We start from the raw sequence: 23001 nt of genomic DNA, 5'->3' as shown, positions 1-23001 counted from the left end.
GGTGATCATTTGCAGCACAGGACAGAGCTGATCCTGTGTGAACGGCATTATGAGTCTGCTACAGTAACTACTGCATGGCACAGTAGTACAATTCCTGTCAATACAGAGATTTTGTGTGTGTTTAGTTCACGTTAAAATTAAAAGTTTGATTAAAATTGGAACGATGTGATGAAAAAGTTGAAAGTTTGTGTGTGTAAGAAAGTTTTGATGTGATGGAAAAGTTGGAAGTTTGAAGAAAAAGTTGGGAACTAGGCCCGGTTTAAATCCCACCCAAAAATTTTTACCCTGCCACATCGAACGTTTGGACGTATGCATGGAGTATTAAATGTGGACGGAAAAAACCAACATAGTTTGCATGTAAATTACGAGACGAATCTTTTAAGCCTAATTACGCCATGATTTGACAATATGGTGCTAAAGTAAACATTTGCTAATGACGAATTAATGAGGCTTAATAAATTCGTCTAGCAGTTTACATGCGGATTATGTAATTTGTTTTATTATTAGCCTACGTTTAATACTTTAAATGTGTGTTGGTATATCCGATGTGACACGCCAAAAATTTTCACCTCTGGATCTAAACACACCCTAAACAACCAAACTCTTTGGTAGTGTAGCCAACCAAACTCTTTGGTAGTGTAGCGATGTAATCTAAACCGTTAGATTGTGATCATGTGGTTAGGAGTTGCTCAAATGCACATAACTGCTCATTCTCAACATTCTCTACATAGTTTCGAGTATTCAAATCTCAATGTATATGGTTTCGAGTATTGAACCCTATGGAAGAGCTGAGTAAATTGAAAGATGCCAGTAGTTCATAGAACTAGAAATACTAGAACACGTCTGATGCTTAACGCCACAAGTACATACTGAATTAAAAGGCCACAGAGAACACTCCTGTAGTCATTCCGTGCGGCCATGCGCTCTAAAAGGATAACAAAACATACGTACTTAACTCTCCTATAGTTATTCCAGAGGCCATCCGCTCTAGATCAAACATAATGCAAAGTTGCAAACACGCCGGATTACTCCAAACCCCACCCCGACATGAACCTGCACGCATGCTCGCGTGTGCATCGCATCGAATCCGCCTCACGTGGCGAGTACGTTCAAGTACAGAGGATCGAGAGGCCGCCTAGCCTAACGCATGACGTGGCCTTCGTTGGCCTTCTTGAAGAGCTGCGCCTGAGCCGCGGCGGCGTGGTCGCCTCCTGAGCTGAGCGCGGCGCTGAACGCGTCCTTCACCTGCTGCGTGGTGAAGGGGAACCTGCTGTTCACCATGGAGTTGAGAAGCGACGCCGTGCCCTCGCGGTAGAGCTCGCCCACGCCGTCGGCGCGCGTGTTCGCCAGCGCCTCCGGCACGGTCAGGTCGTGTCCGAACGGCGCCGCGGCGGTCGGCCCGAACAGCCGCGCCATCGGGCACCAGAACCCGAACAGGCCCCATATCACGCCCGGGTGCGACAGCCAGTATCTGCAATCAGACAGAACGCACACGACACGTGCGCTAGATTAGTAAATGCACCTGATATACTCCATATTATGCACGACGTACGTGTGGATATGCGCGGCGCTAAGGTTGACGAAGTAACGTACGAGCACGGGAAGGGTGCCGTGTTGGGGTCGAAGGGCGTCGGGGTGGTGCTCGACGGCGGCGTGGGCACCAGCGGGGAGTAGGGGCTCGACGGGGTGCTGATCGGAACGTCCGGAGTCGGCGTGTAGCCGCCGGTGGAAGGGGAGGGAGGGTAGTAGCCTCCGCCGGTGCCCGGTGTGGATGGCGAGGTGCCGATGGACGGCGTGGGCGGGTAGTACCCTCCACCCGGTGTTGTCGGGGAAGTGTCACTGGATGGCGAGGGCGGCGCGTCGCATGGCGTGGGTGAGGATGAGCAGCCACCACCCGGTGTGCTCGGGGAGGTGCCGCTGGATGGCGATGGCGGGACGTTGCCAATGGTGGGCGCGGGCGGGTAGTTGCCGCCACCAGGTGTCGTCGGGGAGGTGTCACTTGAAGGGGAGGGCGGCGCATTGCACGGCGTGGAAGGAGAATAGCCTCCACCCGGCGTGGTTGGGGAGGTGCCACTTGAAGGCGACGGCGGCGCACTGCATGGCGTGGACGGAGAGTAGCCTCCACTACCTGGCGTGGATGGGGAGGTGCCACTGGCCGGCGAGGGAGGCACGTCGCCGACGGATGGCGTGGGCGGGTAGTAGCCTCCACCTGGCGTGGTCGGGGACGTGCCACTGGACGGCGAGGGCGGCGTGTCGCATGGCGTGGACGGGGAGCCTCCGCCCGGTGTGGTCGGAGAGGTGTCGCTGGACGGCGAGGGTGGCACGTCGCCAATGGACGGCGTGGGCGGGTAGTAGCTTCCACCCGGTGTGGTCGGAGAGGTGCCACTCGACGGCGCGGGCGGCGTGCCGCACGGCGTGGGAGTGGAGCATCCACCCGGTGTAGTGGGAGAGCTGCCACTGGACGGCGAGGGCGGCGTGTCGCTCGGTGTCGGCGTGTAGCCTCCACCTCCACCCGGCGTTGTTGGGGAGCTGCCACTGGACGGCGAGGGCGGCGTGTCGCTCGGCGTCGGCGTGTAGCCTCCACCTCCACCCGGCGTTGTCGGAGAGGTGTCACTGGACGGCGAAGGCGGCGCGTCGCTCGGCGTCGGCGTGTAGCCTCCACCTCCACCTGGCGTTGTCGGAGAGGTGTCACTAGAAGGCGAGGGCGGCGCGTCGCTCGGCGTCGGCGTGTAGCCTCCACCTCCACCCGGCGTTGTCGGAGAGGTGTCACTGGACGGCGAGGGCGGAGTGTCACTCGGTGTCGGCGAGTAGCCTCCACCTCCTCCCGGCGTTGTCGGGGACGTGTCACTGGACGGTGAAGGTGGCGCGTCGCACGGCGTGGGTGAGGACGAGCAGCCGCCACCCGGAGTGCTCGGCGAGGTGTCACTGGACGGAGAGGGTGGCGTGTCGCTCGGCGTCGGCGTGTAGCCTCCACCTCCTCCCGGCGTTGTCGGAGAGGTTCCAATGGACGGCGAGGGTGGGTTGTAGCCTCCACCACCTCCCTGTGGCGGCGTCGGCGCGCAGGGCGGAGCCTTGTGCGAATCTGCATGGGAAACACGTACACGCACGAACATTACGTCGTACGTTTGACCAGTTGACGTAACCGAGCAGTAGCAAGATAAGATATGGAAGAGACTGGGTAATGTACGAACGACTGGGACTAGAAGAGTGGTGCTGGCCAGTAGGACCGGGCGTGTAGTAGTCCTTCCGGCCACCGAACGCCCCGCCGATGACGTCGACGAGGCTACGCGCCGCGGCGGCCGGCGCCACAAGAAGGCAGAAAGCGGACACGACCGCGAGAGCCTTAGCCATCGGCACCATTTCGCGACTGCTTGCTGATCTGATGGGATCGCGAGCTGAAGCTTGAAGTGGCAGCCCGCGTGCTGGTGGCCTTTATATGAAAAGCTCCCATGTTATGCTTTGCCTTCCATTCCATGCACAACGGCACACAACTCTCCGCAGGACACGCACATGTTACAAACTTACAGCAGCGATCGATGGCACTACGATGCTTGCACGGTTACACCGGCCATGCCCAAGCGTAAATGCGCTGTGAAGGAGGTTAGTTGGGCGGCCTGTGTACCTGCTTACACTCAGCTCATTAAATACGATGGGCCGGCGTGGCGTCGAGTTACACTGGGCCTGCACAGTACGCTGCAAATCCCACGATTGCCAGCTAGCAGCGAAAATCGCGCACACAAGCAGAAATACAGTAACCTTTTCCTTCCAGGTGCATGACGACACGAGGCTGCACTGCACTGCACTCTCTTTACTGATCGATCCGGAGGCCGGCGTTGCGTGTCAGCTAGGTAGCCATCTCGGGGCGTCGTGTCGGCACGGCGCTGCCCATCGCCGCGAAGAGCGGAGCGGGACGCTGGGACATGGTGATGGGCTCATTTTTGCTACGCGCAGTGTGTGCTCAGTGGTGTTAATGTTGTTTCCTCACCTGCTTCCTCCCTTAAATGAACAGCAACATTGCTTTGGTCTTCTCCGATACATGTACAGGCTCTCGTCTTCAACACACTCATGGGTCATGGCTCGTGAGTTCATATCTGCTATAGTTCATGCATTCTTTGTTTCACCTACCATTGGTCTGCTCTCATAATTCGCATACATAGGAATGGCATGTACCTGGATCAACCACGCGTCGTTCAGCAGTGCCATGCCACGCAGACGGCAGACACCGACAATGTACTTGGCTACTGGCCATTATTCAAGATTTCAAGTTGTGGTAGAAATTTATGATCGTTGCGCAGAGGTTGTTTCCCGAAAGTATCCATTCTTGTACCCCATAATATGTAGTGTATATATTATATAGTATATATTTGCTCGACCTGGCCGGTGGACCGATCTTGTGGACATGTACTTCACTTAATTTCCTTCTTAACTGATTGGTAGACTTTCCAATTTTCCTTTTTAAAAAAATCGCATATCGTCCGCTACTTGACTTGAGAGCATCACCAACAGTCTACATATCTGATTCCCAAAACTGATTTTAAGGGATTTTAATCTAAAAAATTGCTCTAACAGGTCCCCTAATCTTCTACCCGAGTTTTGGAGTTCCCTTCTCTCGATTCATCACTCCGTTTATATGCGGGCGTGCATTCTCGCGAAAGTCGCTCCCAATCTCGCACTCCCGCCTCTCTCCTCCCGTTCCTGCACGTGGGAGATAGCGATTTTTCTGCGCGTGGAAGAAAAAAACTTTTAAGTTTTAGGGAATGAATTTAGGCTATCTATTGGAGGGGGGGAGTTTTTTCCCTTCCTTTTTTCAGTTTAGGAAACCAAAAACAATTTTTTGAGGGAAGATTATAGATAATCTGTTGGTGATGCTCTCAGACCAGTTGGTATTTCATTGGGTAACAAAGTTTTTTTTCCCTGAAATACTTGCTGACCTACTGACCTGATTGTATTTTTGCTACTAGCTTGGTCGCTATATTAACATGTGTCAGTTAGTCGGCATTGTCAATACTCTATACAGATTGATCACACGAAAGAAATTTAATATACCCCGAAACTTCAGGATACAAGAACCGATATACCAGGTGAAAAGATGTAGAATTACCACACTGTAAAATACAAAACAGTACTGACGATGGTTAAATCCAGTCCTGTACAAAGAATTGTGCTTCAAACTGCACCGCTCTTTCATACTTTCAGTTTCAGCAGTACGCTGTTGCTTACAGTCCTCAAATACTCGTCATGTCTCACATAGCGATTGTTCAAGAACCACGATTAGACAGTCTTGAACAGGTTAATAAATGAGACTACTATAGTAGAACCTAATATGAGCTCTTTATATTAATTAATACCACTAGAGACTACTCCCTCTGATTCTATATTAATTGACGTTTTGAATAAGGTTGAGATTAAACTTTTATAACTTTGCCCATCAATAACTTTAAAAATATTTAGTTTAAAAAAACTAGAAAAACATATATATATATATATATATATATATATATATATATATATATATATATATATATATATATATATATATTTGTCTTTCAAAACACTATAATAAAAGTAAACATGCATTTATTTATTGTATATATTGTAATAGAAAAATAAGGTTAAAGATATATCTTGTAGAGCGTGTCATTGTCCAAAGCGTCAATTAAAATAAAACCGGAGGGAGTATCCTCCTACAATAGTAGAGACAAGAAGATTTCTAAACCATTAATGCATAAATATTTTTTTATTATATTTCTTTTCTTTTCTCCACCCTCATGCAATAAATTTTCCGTTAATAAATGCTAAGAGTCGATTATGAGCCGTTGTCATGCGTAGCAACGATGTTTCTCCTTTCTTCTCTCTTTTTCTTTCACGTCACCAAATTTACTTACGTGATAACAAAGAGAGCCTACTATTAAACACCATTATATGTGCCCTAATATCCACAACCAAAAAGAGCGCCAAACCTGTCCACGAAACGAATCATATCGCCCAAATCGAATACACACGCCGAGAAGAAGGAACTCACCGGCCCAATGCAAAACGTACTCCCACGGCCCAAATGCAACGTAGCAACGAGCCCAACCAAGTAGCCCAAATGCGATATTGGAGTACTATAGAATATAGAAATAAGTCCACTTCAACTCCCTTAAAGTGACGGGAATTTAATCCATGACCCTCAACCACAAAATTGGAAAGGATGACTCCCTGAACTATTGAAACCAGTGCAATTTAATTCCCTCGGAGATTTTGGAGGACTGTTTGGCTGACGTGGTGGCGTTGACCTAGTCTTCGTCCCACGTGGCGCTTATATAGTATTAGAATTAAAATAAATATTTATGGGACCCATTTGTCATTCACACACTAGCCGTGTCAATGGCACCCAGCTAGTTTTATTTGGAGAAATTGCTGGCAGTGGCTTCGTAGTACTACCTCCCAAAATTTTGTTGTTTAGGATAGGATTTTGTTCATACTAAATAATAAATCTGGACAGTGCATCCAGATTAGCAGGGGCGGATTGGAGGGCGCCCGGGGGGGCCTTGAGACGCGGTGGTCCAGCGCCTGCGCTGCCACGCTGCCGGGGAGGTGGCGTGCCGCTCTTCAACGAGGCGCTGCGAGGGCGCAAGGTGGCAAGGCAGGCAGGCAGCAAGCCAAAAACTGGTTGTGATTGTGATTGAAACTCTAATACTAATAGACAAGTATAAGATTGTGTCTCAATAGTTCAAGTTCAATGAGGTTGTGATTGATACTTATAATTGTTTTCTATATCTATACATCTTTAGATTGTCTAACATGTCAAAAAGAACATTGCTCGCGTATCTATTATATTATTAAGACAGCTCGAAAAGAAGGCACCACGTTCGCTGTGGAGGCTAGAAATTCCCACATTAATCGGAGAAAAAAAAAGAGTCCAAGTAGAAATACAATCTGAAAAATAACTGAAATTTGGAATTAAAAATAAGCAATATTGAAAGAGGAGTCCATATAAGAACCCAATACGTGATTAATTAAAATTCAGAATAATAAATAAATAAATTTCTGAAATTAGAAGAAAAGAAAAAAAGAGAGTTCGAGTAGGAATACAAATTTAAAATTACTAAATAGATTTACTGTACAAAAGATAATCATATTAATCTAATTATGGATCATACCATCCGTACTAGGAGTCCTTGTCCATTTAGAAAAATCAATTGCAGAACTATACAGTATAGAGTTCTAAACCAACATACATTCCCGCACATATATAAGGTGGAGATACCAGGCCAGCACGCTTAGGCTGCAGCAGTAGAAAAATAATACAGTGCCCTCATTTCATACAAGTCCATATATAAGAACCCAATACGAGATTAATTAAAATTTAAAATAAAAAATAAAATAAAACCCGAAATTAGAAATAAGAAAATAAAAAGAAGAGTTCAACTTGAAATGCAATTTAAAAGGAACTGAAATTCGTAATAAAAAATAAAGACTATTTAAAGAATACACCATCTAGAATACATAACGAGATTAATTAAAATTCCAAATAATTAATAGAATAAATTCTGAAAATAGAGTAAAACAACTAGGAATATAATTTATAAATAAAATCTATCGGAACGAAAAATATGGAAATTTCAAAAAAAAATCATCTAGAACACAACGATGATAAATGATAATAAATATCGAAGAAGTAATAGGGTTGTAAAGGGTTGTAAAGGAGTAGAGTGGTGACAGTTGATGAGACATCTAAAAACTATTAACAAAACCCCATATAGAATCCCAATGATAATTAAAAGGAGTGACGACGGACATGCCGTTAAGCAGAATGGTCACGACGGTTGGCGGGATTTCCAAAAAATTAAAAAATAAACCTCAATGATAATCACATTCGATTTTAAAATCTCAAATATAATAAAGAGTGGGAAGAAGCGGACGAGCCGTAGAAGAGTACAAACAGTTTGGTGGGACTCTAGAAAGTAAAAATTAAACTCAAACGATAATTATGTTCGATTATTAAAATCCCAATGACAATAAAGAGAGGAAGCAGCGGATGAGCCATAGAGAAGTATATTGGCAGCTTTTAACGGGAGTTCTAAAAATAAAAAAAATTAAACCCAATGAGACAATAAACTAAAAAAACTATAAGATCCAATTTTTAAAGGTTAAAAGGAGAATGAATATAAGCCATGGTAGATCGAACAAACAAATAAAGAAAGGGTGACAAAAAAAAGTAAGGGGTAACAACTGATATGACTTTTATAAAAGTTACAACATTAGAAATACGGGAATGATATGGTTTGGTCTTTCAAAGTCTTAAGACAATGAAATATCTATTGAATAAATTATAAGTAAAATCATATTAAAAATAGATAATTTTGTATGGGTGCTAGCCGCGCAATTGCGCGGGCCACCCAGCTAGTTATTCTAATTCTAGTTCAAGCAACAAAAAAGTCAGTGATCCTGCACCTAGTAACGAGTGTTTAATTCAACCAAAGAGACCTCGGGCAGAGTTTAGTCTAAATTATTTGAATTGAAAATAAGTCTGTTTCAATCATTCATTAATTTGCCTTTTTCTTTGTATAGATTACTACTCATGAAGAATAATAGGCGATTGGGCATGACATGTCATCTAATCGACATTGGTTTGGTATGGACAAAATTATCGACGTATCATTAATTCAATGTATGTGTACTTTAAACTAGATATTTAGCCAATTTACACGTGATACATGTTTTGATTTATGTTGGATTGCTGCGTATTTTGTTCCGCCTCCACTACTATATTTTCCTGATCCACCCCTGCAGACTAGTTATCTTAGAATAAGTGACATCCTATCCTGATAACAATATTTTGAGACAGATGAACACTACTACTACTCCACTACACTGCTATCAGAAAACAACTCAATTATTCCACGTAGGTGACGATGTCTACAACTCTACGCTCTACAGTGCCCCCCGGACCAGAACCATGATCCTTGAGTAGCTAGTTATCCTAGTCCGACGTTATGGGCTGAGAGCCTGTGATAGAGATGAGCCGGAGCCGTCCGTCCACAAGATGCAGGGAGGATAGGTCGTGTCAGGTGCAGTCCTCGCGTCGCCATCAGTCACAGTAGTGGCCGGGAGCTAGGAGCTAGCCAGAACCAGTGCTGCACCTGCACAGCTGAGAGAGCTCGACTCGTCGTCGTCTTCCGGTCTTTCCCCTGTAAAGCTAGTGCTAGCAAGGGCCACGGCAGGAAGCTACAGTAGGTAGCTAGCCTGTGAGGAAAGGAGCCACCAGCCCACCATGACGCCGCTTCTGGCTGGCTTCTCACCGGTACTACTCAGTACTCACCACCCATGCCCGGGTAACCCGGCCGAATCCTACAAAATCCCATGGAAAGACACCCGTGGGGGGCGTTGATCAGCGGAAGGTCGCGCCATCAGTTTTCGGTCCTCTAGTCTCTCCTCTCTCATCAGCCTCCTTTGTGCTCTTATTTAAACCGTTCATCTCATTTAATTGTAAAGTTTGGATCTATCTATCTATCTATCTATCTATCTATTATATTATTAAAACAGCTTTGAAAGGAGTCACCACGTTCGCTGTGGGGGCTAGAAATTCCCACATTAATCGGAGAAAAAGAAAAAAAATAAAAGGAGAGTTCAAGTAGAAATACAATCTAAAAATAACTGAAATTTGGAATTAAAAATAAGCAATATTGAAAGAAGTTTCCATATAAGAACCAATACGAGATTAATCAAATTTCGAAATAAAAATAAAATAAAATCCAAAATTAGAAAAAAAGTCCAAGTAGAAATACAATTTAAAAAAAAGCTGAAATTCGGAATTAAAAATAAGCAATATTGAAAGAAATTTCCATATAAGAACCCAATACGAGATTAATCAAAATTAAAAACAAAAATAAAATAAAATCCAAAATTAGAAAAGAAAAGGATAGTCCAAGTAGGAATACAATTGTAAAATAGAAGAAATTCGGAATTAAAAATAAGGAATATTAAAAGAAGAGTCCATATAAGAACCCAATATGAGATTAACTAAAATTGGGAATAAAAATAAAAATAAAATCCGAAATTGGAAAAAAAAAGAAGAGTTCAAGTAGGAATATAATTTAAAAATAGCTGAAATTCGGAATTAAAAATAAGTAATATTGAAAGAAGTTTCCATATAAGAACCAAATACGAGATTAATCAAAATTCGAAATAAAAATAAAATAAAATCCAAAATTAGAAAAGAAAAGGATAGTCCAACGAGAGTCCAAGTAGAAATACAATCTAAAAATAGCTGAAATTCGGAATTAAAAATAAGCAATATTGAAAGAAGTTTCCATATAAGAATCCAATACGAGATTAATCAAAATTTGAAATAAAAATAAAATAAAATCCAAAATTAGAAAAAAAAGAGTCCAAGTAGAAATAAAATTATAAAAAAAGCTGAAATTCGAAATTAAAAATAAGCAATATTGAAAGAAATTTCCATATAAGAACCCAATACGAGATTAATCAAAATTGAAAATAAAAATAAAATAAAATCCAAAATTAGAAAAGAAAAGGTTAGTCCAAGTAGGAATACAATTGTAAAATAGCTGAAATTCGGAAATAAAAATAAAGAATATTAAAAGAAGAGTCCATATAAGAACCCAATATGAGATTAATTAAAATTGGAATAAAAATAAAAATAAAATCCAAAATTAGCAAAAAAAAAAGAAGAGTTCAAATAGGAATACAATTCAAAATTAGCTGAAATTCGGAATTAAAAATAAGCAATATTGAAAGAAGAATCCATAGAAGAACCCAATACGAGATTAATTAAAAATCAAAATAAAAAAATAATATCCAAAATTAGAAAAATTAAAAGAGAGTTCAAGTAGGAATACAAGTTTGAAACAACTAAAATTAAAAATAAAAAATAAAAATATTAAATAACACAATACGATATTAATTAAAATTTGAAAAAAATTCTGAAATTAGAAAAAGAAAAATAAGATTTCAATTAGGAATACAATTTATAAATAACTAAAATTTGTGATAAAAATAAAGACTATTGAAAGAAAAGACCATCTAAAACACATGACGAGATAAATTAAGTAATAGGCCTATAAAAGAGTAGAGTGGTGGCGGTTGATACGACATATAAAAACTGTTAATAAAACACCAAATAGAATCGTAATGACGATTAAAAGGAGGGACGACAGGTAGGCCGTGAAGCAAACGAGCAAGGCGATTGCCGGGACTTCTAGGAAGTAAAAATATTCGATGTTTAAAATCTCAATGACAATAAAAAGGAGAAGCAGCGGGCGGGGTGTATAGGAGTATAGTTGCATAGCAGCCGACGGTTGACGGGACTTCTAGAAAATAAAAAATGAATTCCAACGATATTTATGTTCGATTTTTAGAATCACAATGACAGTAAAGAGTAGGCGGCGGATGGGCCGTAGAGGAGCATAGTGGCATTGTTTGACGAGACTTCTAAAAATATAAAAAATAAAACCCAACAAGACAATAAACTCTAAAAACTATAAAGTTTAATTTTTAAAGGTTCGGAACTTCTAGAAAGTAAAAAAAATAATGATAATCATGTTCGTTTTTAAAATCTTAATGACAATAAAGAAGGGAGGCAACGGGCGAGCTGTAGAGAAGTATAGTGGCAAAGCCGCTTACAGTTTGGCGGGACTTCTAGAAAGTAAAAAATGAACCCAAATGATAATTATGTTCGATTTTTAAAATCTCAATGACAATAAAGAGAAAAGACAGTGGATGGGCCACAAATATAATGGCAACGTTTGACGGGACGTCTAGAAATTATAAAAACGAATCCCAACATGACAATAAATTCTAAAACTAAAAGATCCAATTTTTAAAGGTTCCAAAGTGAATGAATAGAAATAGTGGTAGATTGAACAAGCAAATAAAGAAGGAGATGACATAAAGGGTAGCAACTGGTGTGACTTTTAAAACTATATAATTAGAAACACGGGGATGATAAGGTTTGGTCTTTCAAACTCTTAAGACAATGAGATAGCTATTTAATAAATTTTAAGTAAAATCATACTAAAAAATATATGATTTTGTTTGGGTGCTAGCCGCGCAATTGCGCGGGCCACCCAGCTAGTTATATTATTAAAACAACTTTGAAAGGAGACACCACGTTCGCTGTGGGGGCTAGAAATTCCCACATTAATCGGAGAAAAAGAAAAAAAAAGAAAATAAGAGTCCAAGTATAAATACAATCTAAAAATAGCTGAAATTCGGAATTAAAAATAAGCAATATAGAAAAGAGTTTTCATATAACAACCCAATACGAGATTAATACCAATTCGAAATAAAAATAAAATAAAATCCGAAATTATAAAATAAAAGGAGAGTCCAAGTAAGAATACAATTTAAAAATAGCTGAAATTCGGAATTAAAAATAAGAAATATTGAGAGAAGAGTCCATATAAGAACCCAATACGAGATTAGTTAATATTCGGAATAAAAATAAAAAAACTCGAAATTAGCAAAAAGAAAAAAACTTAAAATAGGAATACAATTTAAAATCAACTGAAATACGAAATTAAAAATAAGTAATAGCGAAAGAAGAATCCATATAAGAAACCAATATGAGATTAATTAAAATTCAGAATAAAAAATATTCAAAATTAGTAAAAAAAATAAAAGAGAGTTCAACTGAAATTCAAAACATAAAAAAAAATAAAAGTATTAAAAAACACTATACGGTATTAATTAAAAAATAAATTAGAAAAAGAAAAAAAAGATTTCAATTAGGAATAGTGGTGGCAGTTGATACGATATATAAAAATTGTTAGTAAAACACCAAATAGAATCCTAATGATGATTAAAAGGAGGGACGAGCAAGACGGTTGCCGGGGCTTCTAGAAAGTAAAAAAAAAACCCAATTGATAAACATATTCGATTTTTAAAATCTCAATGAGAATAAAAAGGAGAAGCAGCGTGCAGGGTGTATAGGAGTATAGTTGCAGAGCCGCCGACGGTTAGCAGACTTTTAGAAAATAAAAAATAAATTCCAACGATAGTTATGTTCGATTTTAGAATCCCAATGAAAATAAAGAATAGGCGGCAGATGGGCCGTAGAGGTGTATAGTGGCATCGTTTGACGGGACTTCTGAAACTATAAAAAATGAAACCCAACAAGACAATAAACTCTAAAAACTACAAGGTCCAATTTTTAAAGGTTCGGAACTTCTAAAAAGTAAAAATAAAACAATGATAATCATGATGCATTTTAAAATCTCAAAGGAGGCAGCGGGCGAGCCATAAAGGAGTACAATGGCAAAGCCGCTAACGGTTTGGCGGGACTTATAGAAAGTAAAAAAATGAACCCGGACGATAATTATGTTCGATTTGTAAAATCCCAATGACAATAAAGAGAAAAGAGAGTGGACGGGCCTTAGAGGAGTATAATGGCAGCGTTTGACGGGACTTCTAGAAATTATAAAAACGAAACCCAACGAGATAATAAACTCAAGAAGCTATAAGATCCAATTTTAAGAGGTTTCAAGGAGAATGAATAGAAATAGTGGTAGACCGAGGAAACAAAAGAAGGATATGACAGAAGTAAGGGGTAGCAGCTGGTGTGACTTTTCAAAACTATATAATTAGACATACGAGGATAGCTATTTAATAAATCTTAAGTAAAATCATACTGAAAAATATATGATTTTGTTTGGGTGCTAGCTGCGCGATTGCGCGGGGCAAAAGGAGGCACCACGTTTGTTGTGGGGGTTAGAAATTCCCACATTAGAGCATAATACAATTTAAAAATAGCTGAAATTCAGAATTAAAAATAAGCAATATTGAAAGAAGTTTTCAAATAAGAACCCAATACGAGATTAATCAAAATTCGAAATAAAAATAAAATAAAATCCAAAATTAGAAAAGGAAAGGAGAGTCCAAGTAGGAAAACAATTTAAAAATAGCTGAAATTCGGAATTAAAAATAAGGAATATTAAAAGAAGGGTCCATATAAAAACCCAATACGAGATTAATTAAAATTTGAAATAAAAATAAAAATAAATCCAAAATTAGCAAAAGAAAATAAAAGAAGAGCTCAAGTAGGAATACAATTTAAAATTACCTGAAATTCGGAATTAAAAATAAGCAATATTGAAAGAAGAATCCATATAAGAACCCAATACGAGATAAAAAAAATAAAATAATATCAAAAATTAGAAAAAACAAAAAAATAAAATAATATCAAAAATTAGAAAAATAAAAGGAGAGTTCAAGTAGAAATACAATTTTGAAACAACTGAAATTGAAAATAAAAAATTAAAACATTAAAAGAACACGATACGGTATTAACTATTTTTTTAAAAAAATAAATTCTGAAATTAGAAAAAGAAAAATAATATTTCAATTAGGAATACAATTTATAAATAACTAAAATTTGTAATAAAAATAAAGACTATTGAAAGAAAAGACCATCTAAAACGCATAACGAGATAAATTAAGTAACATGCCTATAAAGGAGTAGAGTGGTGGCGATTGATACAACATATAAAAGTTGTTAATAAAACACCAAATAGAATCCTAATGACGATTAAAAGGGGGGACTTCAGGTAGACCGTGAAGCAAACAAGTAAGACGGTTGATGGGACTTCTACAAAGAAAAAAAAAAACCATTGATAATCATATTCGAATTTTAAAATCTCAATGACAATAAAAAGGAGAAGCAGTGGGCGGGGTGTATAAGAGTATAGTTGTAGAGCCGCCGGCGGTTGACGGGACTTCTAGAAAATAAAAAATGAATTCCAACGATAGTTATGTTCGATTTTTAGAATCACAATGACAATAAAGAGTAGGTGACGGATGGGCTGTAGAGGGGCATAGTGGCATCATTTGATGGCACTTCTAAAAATTATAAAAAATGAAACTATAAGTCCAATTTTTAAAGGTTCAGAACTTCTAAAAAGTAAAAAAAACAATGATAATCATGTTTGATTTTAAAAATCTCAATGACAATAAAGAAGGGAGGCAGCGGGTGAGCCGTAGAGGAGTACAATGGCAAAGCTGCTGATGGTTTGGCAGGACTTCTAGAAAGTAAAAATGAACCCAAACGACAATTATGTTCGATTTTTTAAATCTCAATGACAATAAAGAGAAGAGACAGTGGACGTGCTGTAGAGGAGTATAATGGCAACGTTTGATGGGGGCATCTAGAAATTATAAAAAGAAACCCAACATGACAATAAACTCTAAAAACTATAAAATCCAATTTTTAAAGGTTCCAAGAAGAATAAATAAAAATAGTGATAGATCGAGCAAGCAAATAAAGAACGAGATGACATAAGGGGTAGCAACTGGTGTGATTTTAAAACTATATAATTAGAAACAAGAGAATGATAAGGTTTGGTTTTTCAAAATCTTAAGACAATGAGATAGCTATTTAATAAATTTTAAGTAAAATCGTACTAAAAGATATGATTTTGTTTGGGTGCTAGCCACGCAATTGCGTGGGCCACCCAGCTAGTTATAGTATTAAAACAGCTTTGAAAGGAGGCACCACGTTCGCTGTGGGGGCTAGAAATTCCCACATTAATCGGAGAAAAAGAAAAAAAAGAAAAGGTGAATCCAAGTACAAATACAATCTAAAAATAGCTAAAATTCGGAATTAAAAATAAGCTATATTGAAAGAAGTTTCCATATAAGAACCCAATACGAGATTAATACAAATTCGAAATAAAAATAAAATAAAATCTGAAATTTGAAAATAAAAGAAGAGTCCAAGTAGGAATACAATTTACAAATAGCTGAAATTCGGAATTAAAAATAAGGAATATTGAGAGAAGAGTCCATATAAGAACCCAATACGAGATTAGTTAATGTTCGGAATAAAAATAAAAAAAACCAAAATTAGCAAATAGAAAAGAAAAGTTAAAGTAGGAATATAATTTTGAAACAACTAAAATTCAAAAAAAAATATTAAAAGAACACTATACGGTATTAATTAAAATTTGAAAAAAAATAAATTCTGAAATTAGAAAAAGAAAAAAGATTTCAATTAGGGATATAATTTATAAATAACAAAAAATGATGATAAAAAATAAAGACTATTAAAAAAAGACCATCTAAAACACATGACGAGATAAATTAAGTAACATGCCTATAAAAGATTAGAGTGGTAGCAGTTGATACGACATATAAAAACTGTTAGTAAAACACCAAATAGAATCCTAATGATGATTAAAACACCAAATAGCAAGATGGTTGCCGGGACTCCTAGAAAGTAAAAAAAACCCCATTGATAATCATATTTGATTTTTAAAATCTCAATGAGAATAAAAAGGAGAAGCAGCGTGTGGGGTGTATAGGAGTACAGTTGCAGAGGCACCGACGGTTGACGGGACTTGTATAAAATACAAAATGAATTACAACGATAGTTATGTTCGATTTTTAGAATCCCAAAGAAGAATAGGTGGCGGATGGGCCGTAGAGGTGTATAGTGGCATTGTTTGATGGGTCTTCTAAAAATTATAAAAAAATGAAACCCAACAATACAATAAACTCTAAAAACTACAAGGTCCAATTTTTAAAGGTTCGGAACTTCTAAAAAGTAAAAAAGACAATGATAATCATGATCGACTTTAAAATCTTAATAACAATAAGGAAGGGAGGCAACGGACGAGCCATAAAGGAGTACAATGGCAAAGCCGCTGACGGTACCCGAACAATAATTATGTTCAATTTATAAAATCCCAATGACAATAAAGAGAAAAGAGAGTAGACAGGACGTAAAGGAGTATAATGGCAGCGTTTGACGGGACTTCTAGAAATTATAAAAACGAAACTCAACGAGATAATAAACTCAAAAAACTATATATAAGTTCCAATTTTTAGAGGTTTAAAGGAGAATGAATAGAAATAGTGATAGACCGAGCAAACAAATAAGAAGGATATGAGAGAAGTAAGGGGTAGCAGCTGGTGTGACTTTTAAAAATTATATAATTAGAAATACGAGGATAGCTATTTAATAAATCTTAAGTAAAATCATACTGAAAATTATATGATTTTGTTTGGCTACTAGCCGCGCAATTGCGTGGGTCACACAGCTAGTTTATATTATCACACCAATTAACGTTAATAGAAATGTGGAGGGATATTACTGTCAAAATAGGTGCAGAGAATATAATCATCATTTAACAGTAACTAAATCTTCTTTTCTCTTTTTTTTTTTGCTTTTTCGATGAATATTGAGCAATCCCAATGTAATGGATGATCGTAGATCGATTTAGTTAGAAAAAAACATAAATAACAAATTAACTTCTAATCATTGTATTAGTAAATTACTAATTTACACTTAATAATATTGGTATTATAATACTAACAGTAGACAAAAATATGTTTTTTATACGTGTGTGTCTATACCTTTTAATGTGTAAAAACGAAAAATACTAAAAAAAAAGGAGAAAAAAGAGGAAAAACTGCCACGTGCCCTCTTTCCCCGCGCCCTTCCGCCGTCTCCTTTCCACGCGTGTCATGCGGCTGAGCTGCGTGGGGGGAGTGCGCGCGGATATCTGTCCTTAGAGCATCCCCAGCAGCTCCTCTATCCGGTCCTCCATCCTCTTTTTGGCGCATGGAGGTGAAAAACAACGCTCCAGCAGACCTTCCATCACACACGCCATTTTTAGAGGACCTCCAAACCGCGTCCTTCCCAAGCTAAATATGGAGGTTCTCTCCCCTCACACCATCCTCAACTGCCGACCTCGTGCCACCATATGAACTGCATTCCGTGGGAGAGAGGAGGTGCATACCGGATTTGGAGGTGGAGATCGCCAGAGTAGAGGTGGAGAGGCAGCAGATCTGGTAGTGAGGTCGCCGCCGTCCCCGTCGCTCGGGGTCTCCGCCGGCACTGCCGCTCTTCTGACCCCACCGCCCCTCTGCCCCACCGCTCCTTTGTTGCCCCTCTGCTGCCCGCGCCACTCCTCTGACCCCGCCGCCCCTCTGCCCCGCCGACCGCCACCCCTCCGCCGCTCGCGCCGCCCCTTCGCAGAGACTGGGTGGTGGTGGCGACGGGCCATCGGCGGGAGGAGGAGGGAGATGGACCCGCCGGCCACCCCTCCGGTCGGCCCTCGTCCTCCCCGTCCTCTCGGCGCCGGCGGTAGAGAAGAGAGAAAGGCAGGGAGATCGGCGGTGGAGAAGAGAGAAAGGTGGGGAGTGAAGAGATAAAGGTGGGAAATTTTGTTAGAGTGGTGATACATATGTGGTAGTTGTAAAAATTAGTAAAATATAGGATATAATATGGATGATCTGTTGGAATGAAAAATAATATAGAGTAGGAATTTTTTTGGATGACTATCTAAATAAGAGTATGGAAGATGGAATTTAGATGAGCTGTTGAGGATGCTCTTATCAATTTTGCACCCAGGTGTGCTCAATTATTCACCCCCTCAGACCTACCGAAACGGAGTATAGCAAATAGTATACGACTATACTTAATACTGAGTGTGCTTAGGAACTGAAAAACGTATTTATGTTCTATGTGAAAATGTAACGGTCTACACGTACAGTGGCATAGCTCTGTTTAGTTACCAAAATAAAAATTTTCACGTTGTCACATCGAATGTTTGGACACATGCATATAGTATTAAATTTAGAAAAAAACCAATTACACAGATTGCGTGTAAAATTGCAAGATGAATTTTTTAAGCTTACTTGCGCCATGATTTGAAAATATGGTATTACAGTAAATATTTGTTAATGATGGATTAATTAGGCTTAATAAATTCATCTCGCAGTTTTCTGGCGAAATCCGTAATCTGGCGAAATCCGTAATTTGTTTTATTATTAGACTAAATTTAATATTTTAAATGTGTGTCCGTATGTTCGATGTGACAAACAAACTTAAAATTTTCCTCAATTAAAACTTTTGGATGTCACATCAAACGTTTGATCGGATGTCGAAAGGGGTTTTCGGACACGAATAAAAAAAGTAATTTCATAACTCGCCTGGAAACCGCGAAACGAATCTTTTGAGCCTAATTAAGCTGTCATTAGCACATATGGGTTACTGTAGCACTTATGGCTAATCATGGACTAATTATGCTCAAAAGATTCGTCTCATGATTTACATGTAAACCGTGCATTTAGTTTTTTTTATTTATATTTAATGCTTCATACATGCATCCAAAAATTCGATGTGATGTTTTTGTGAAAAGTTTTTGAAAAATAAACGGGGCCTAAACAAGGCCATACTGGGATGGCTCTTCAGCGCGCTTGAGGGGCTTTGAGCCGATAGATAGTTTCGAAACCAACAAAATGCAGTAGAAGTACTCTCGAGCTATAGTCGCGACGTGCTGCCCCGCAGGAGTACAGTAGTAGTACAACGTAAGCGGGAGCAACAGACTCCCCCCCTGCAACCCACTGTGCCTGTGCCCTCGACGCGTCTCCGTCGCTTTGGCAAATGTCACGTACATATTACCGTCTCAGGCTCTCAGCCATGCTCCCTACCACCCCTGCAGCGAAGCAAAAGCCACGCACGCGGCGCCTGACATGTAACAGGACTAGACCATCTTGTCCATTTCCCGCACCCCCTCCTCTCCTCTTCCTCCATCTGCCTCTTTAAAACAGTAAAAATAACCGTGCATCCCCTGGGCAAAATCTCTCCCATACATACACTACAGCGGCGAACCTTTCCTTATTCTCGCAACGCCTCGGTAACGGGCAGCGCCTGCTCCGCGCCGCGGTTGCGAGTTCGGGAAGGCGGCCGGAGTCGCGGGGAGGAGAGGGAGGATTCGATCGGCCAGAATGGGGAGGGGGCGCAGCGAGATAAAGAGGATAGAGAACCCCACGCAGCGGCAGTCCACCTTCTACAAGCGCAGGGACGGCCTGTTCAAGAAGGCAAGGGAGCTCGCCGTCCTCTGCGACGCCGACCTCCTCCTCCTCCTCTTCTCCGCCTCCGGCAAGCTCTACCACTTCCTCTCCCCCACCGTCCCCTCGTAAGCTGCCCTGCCACACATCCGCTTGTCGATCCGTCACGTATGTATATGCGCGCGCGCTGTCTCCTGACATTGTTGGTTAATCCACGTTTCGTTGCTGCTTCTTTCTTGGCGCAGCGTGAGGGAGTTTGTCGAGAGGTACGAGGCCACCACGCACACCAAGGTTTGGGCAGATATCAGGCAGGTACGTAGCACGTAGTACAACGCAACGCGCGTAGTAATCAGTTGTTTGAGCGTTTTCTCACCAGTAAATAAACGTGCGCCGTTTTTTTTTTTTCTCTTCCTTGGCACCGCGCATGCATGTAGGAGAGGCGCGCCGAGCTGGAGAAGGTGGGCAGCATGTGCGACCTCCTGGAGAAACAGCTGAGGTAAGCAACTCGATGCGAGCTGATCGATGTCACTCGTCATGATATCGTGTGTGCTTTTGTGTTTTTGGCAGGTTCATGACGGTGGACGACGGCGAGGAGTACACGGTGCCGTCGCTGGAGGCGCTGGAGCACAATCTGGAGGCCGCCATGCGCAAGGTGCGCTCCGAGAAGGACCGCAAGATCGGAGGCGAGATCTGCTACCTCCAGAACATTGTACGTCTTTCGTAAACACGGCCCACTTCTGATACGATTCATACCTGTGCCGTCAGGACACTTGTACAGATTTACAGATTGCGTTGTGAACCGAGACCAAACATCACTAGTAATATACATGTGTTTTTCGATTATCTGCGTGCAGATTAGGGGGCGACAAGAGGAGCGGTACGGGCTGTGCGACAAGGTAAAGAATATAATCATTCTGGCTATTTATCAAGTTGTACTATCTTCGTTTGTTAGTCAGTTCATTATCATCGTCATCATCAATTTTTCCTTTCAAATGGTCAAAAAGAAATCTTGTGTAAATGTTCTTCATAGGCAAATGTTGACAGATGATAGGCAAACACTCGTGAGAAACATAGCACTTGGCAGCAATTTCATATAAGTATTGAACCCACAAGTGCAAAGAAAGACATTGATCCAAACAGGTAGCTAAGTTCTTTGGTGTTCTTGGTCCTGTAGTTTTGCCTTCAGATCTTAATTCATCTCTAAATTAGAGATAAACAAGCAAATACTAGCCTATAAGAATGGTTAGCTGAGAAATCATTGGTTTATTTTAGTTGACGGATCAAGATACATAGCTTTCCCTCCAAAAATAAAAATAAGACAGAAAATAGATCGAAAAACCATGGTAGATTTGTCTTAAATTTATTCCCCTTTTGTTGCTGTGCCTGGATATTTGGTTCTCTTTTTCAGACTATAGGATACAGTATAAAGATAGACGCAAGTATAGGACTATAGAAGCACCATTCAGAGGAAGCGTGCATGCCCTACTCATGGTACTACATACACAGGCACAGTAGACCGATGCTAGACAAGAGCAGTGCTCCATTACAAGGCATAAAGAGACACAAAGTATACTAACCTAGAACATATAGACCCTTTCATGGAACTCCTTTACCATGGAAGTGGAATAGCTTTCAGTTCGTGAAAGCAACTGCATCAACCTACATGAAACTATGCAGGGTAGCTCATGAAGCCTACCTACAGTGGCCGCTAGTAGCTTACTATTGGGTTACGTGGGTAGAGAAAGTGACCAAAACTTTTTGTTTGATTTCTCAAACCCTCCTTTTTGTTTCTTTCTGAGATTTTGAAATGCTTCAGTATTTTAGATGTTGCTCTGTAATTTTCCTGCACAGATTGCTCATGCACAGACTCTGAAGGATGTGGAATGTGGATCCACCTCACTAAGCAATGGCTTGGACCTTAAACTGGGTTAGTCATACGACTGAATCATGTACCTTATGTATGAATTGGGTGATCCGATTGTATTTGTACCTTACAAACCTCGGTCTTATGCAGGGTTCAACTAGGAACAGATGGACGCTTGACGTTCAGATTTCCTTTATTGCTGCTTAGAGCCAGTGTTCTATTATGAAAGATTATGCTGAACTTTTCCGGGGTTGTAACTTGAAAAGAAAGCACTATATCTAGAAGTGTTTGCGGCAAGAGCTCATCTTTTGTTTCCTGATCTCATGGGAACTCTCTGCACGGCGTCATGTATTAGGCGAATATTAGCATCACATCGGAAACTACTGAATATTACCTTCGTCAATCTTGTTTTCACTTTAGACAAAAAGAAAAGGAAAAAGAACAAAAAGAAATCCAGACCGAAGGAAAATCAGTGAGAGATCTCAGCAGAAAATTGCTCGTCTCCACGGACTCAAAGAAGCAACGACAAACAAAACGATAAGAGCAACGAGGAGCTCAGCAAGAACGTAGCGATATAGAGATTATAAATCACATCTCAAAGATCATACTCAAATCTCATCATTGCTCCAAATCGTTGCAAATCAATCTGAAAAAACGGCAAGAGAGGTAAAATCACGCTAAGCAATAGAGCCATCCAAAGCAAAAGGAGGAAACAAAAAAAACGCCACAACGACGGGAGAGAATGGGGAGGCTGCGCAATGCCCTTCCGGATTCACTAGTCGCCCCCGGGCTTTTAAGAGCCGCAATCCTACAAACGGCGGGGCGAAAACCCTAGGCCGCTGAATCGATGACCGTCTGATCAACCGTTGATGGACAAGATTTCGTATCCTTGCACCAAGCCTTAACTGGGCCAAGCCCATCTTCAATAGCCAAATCTAGGCCTCAGTGGCTTCCTCTGAAAAAGGAATAAGTTCACCAGAGGTCCCTCAATTTAACAGCGAGATTTTTTAGGTCCCTTAACCAAAAAACATAAATGTGTATATCTAAACTCACACAAACTGTTCACTCAAGATCTTATGGTAATATATAGGTGGTTTCGTTAACCTGGCACCCTGGTCTTCTTTTTTTTCTTCTCTTTTGTTCTCCTTCTCTTCTCTTTTCTGTCTTCTCTTCTTCAGTGAGGGAGCCGGTGCTCGCCCGCCACACTACCCCGCCCCTCTGCTCCTCCCGTGCCCGGAGCCGTTGCCGATGCTCCGTCCGACGAGGGGGATCACAACAACAACAACAACATTGCCGCGGCCATAGCCGGTGGTGGGGGTGAGAAGAGGATCACACCG

At 40.6% G+C, this 23001-nt stretch overlaps 2 protein-coding genes across 4 annotated transcripts; one reads left to right on the top strand and one right to left on the bottom strand.

The window, feature by feature from the left end:
- Positions 1-880: 880 nt before the first annotated feature.
- Positions 881-3560, bottom strand: LOC127754505 (uncharacterized). 3 transcript variants are annotated; one of them, XM_052281071.1, is made up of 4 exons: positions 3192-3559; positions 2819-3082; positions 1594-2662; positions 881-1471 (listed from the first exon to the last, which is right to left on the bottom strand). In XM_052281071.1, the coding sequence occupies exons 1-4, from the start codon at positions 3358-3360 to the stop codon at positions 1141-1143; spliced, it is 1833 nt and encodes a 610-aa protein (XP_052137031.1). In that variant the 5' UTR covers positions 3361-3559; the 3' UTR covers positions 881-1140. The 3 variants fall into 3 exon arrangements, with proteins under 3 accessions (XP_052137031.1, XP_052137533.1, XP_052136342.1); XM_052281573.1 differs by having other exon boundaries at positions 2975-3082; positions 3192-3556; XM_052280382.1 differs by having other exon boundaries at positions 1594-3082; positions 3192-3560.
- A 16009-nt stretch (positions 3561-19569) lies between these two features.
- Positions 19570-22067, top strand: LOC127760601 (MADS-box transcription factor 32). The gene is made up of 7 exons (XM_052284882.1): positions 19570-19928; positions 20046-20112; positions 20235-20296; positions 20368-20509; positions 20655-20696; positions 21652-21727; positions 21815-22067. The coding sequence occupies exons 1-7, from the start codon at positions 19738-19740 to the stop codon at positions 21823-21825; spliced, it is 591 nt and encodes a 196-aa protein (XP_052140842.1). The 5' UTR covers positions 19570-19737; the 3' UTR covers positions 21826-22067.
- Positions 22068-23001: the final 934 nt, after the last annotated feature.

This window comes from Oryza glaberrima, chromosome 1 (genome assembly GCF_000147395.1).
Source record: "Oryza glaberrima chromosome 1, OglaRS2, whole genome shotgun sequence".
Classification (NCBI taxonomy): Eukaryota; Viridiplantae; Streptophyta; class Magnoliopsida; order Poales; family Poaceae; genus Oryza; species Oryza glaberrima.
Note: the sequence above shows the minus strand (reverse complement) of the source record. Positions and strands in the feature narration are given on the sequence as shown.

Coding starts and splice junctions, on each gene's coding strand:
- LOC127754505 (XM_052280382.1), bottom strand. CDS start 3,360: ATGGTGCCGATGGCTAAGGCTCTCGCGGTCGTGTCCGCTTTCTGCCTT. Junction 3,083..3,191: donor CCACTCTTCTAGTCCCAGTC/GTTCGTACATTA, acceptor TTTCCCATGCAG/ATTCGCACAAGGCTCCGCCC. Junction 1,472..1,593: donor ACGGCACCCTTCCCGTGCTC/GTACGTTACTTC, acceptor GTCTGATTGCAG/ATACTGGCTGTCGCACCCGG.
- LOC127760601 (XM_052284882.1), top strand. CDS start 19,738: ATGGGGAGGGGGCGCAGCGAGATAAAGAGGATAGAGAACCCCACGCAG. Junction 19,929..20,045: donor CTCTCCCCCACCGTCCCCTC/GTAAGCTGCCCT, acceptor TTCTTGGCGCAG/CGTGAGGGAGTTTGTCGAGA. Junction 20,113..20,234: donor TTTGGGCAGATATCAGGCAG/GTACGTAGCACG, acceptor GCATGCATGTAG/GAGAGGCGCGCCGAGCTGGA.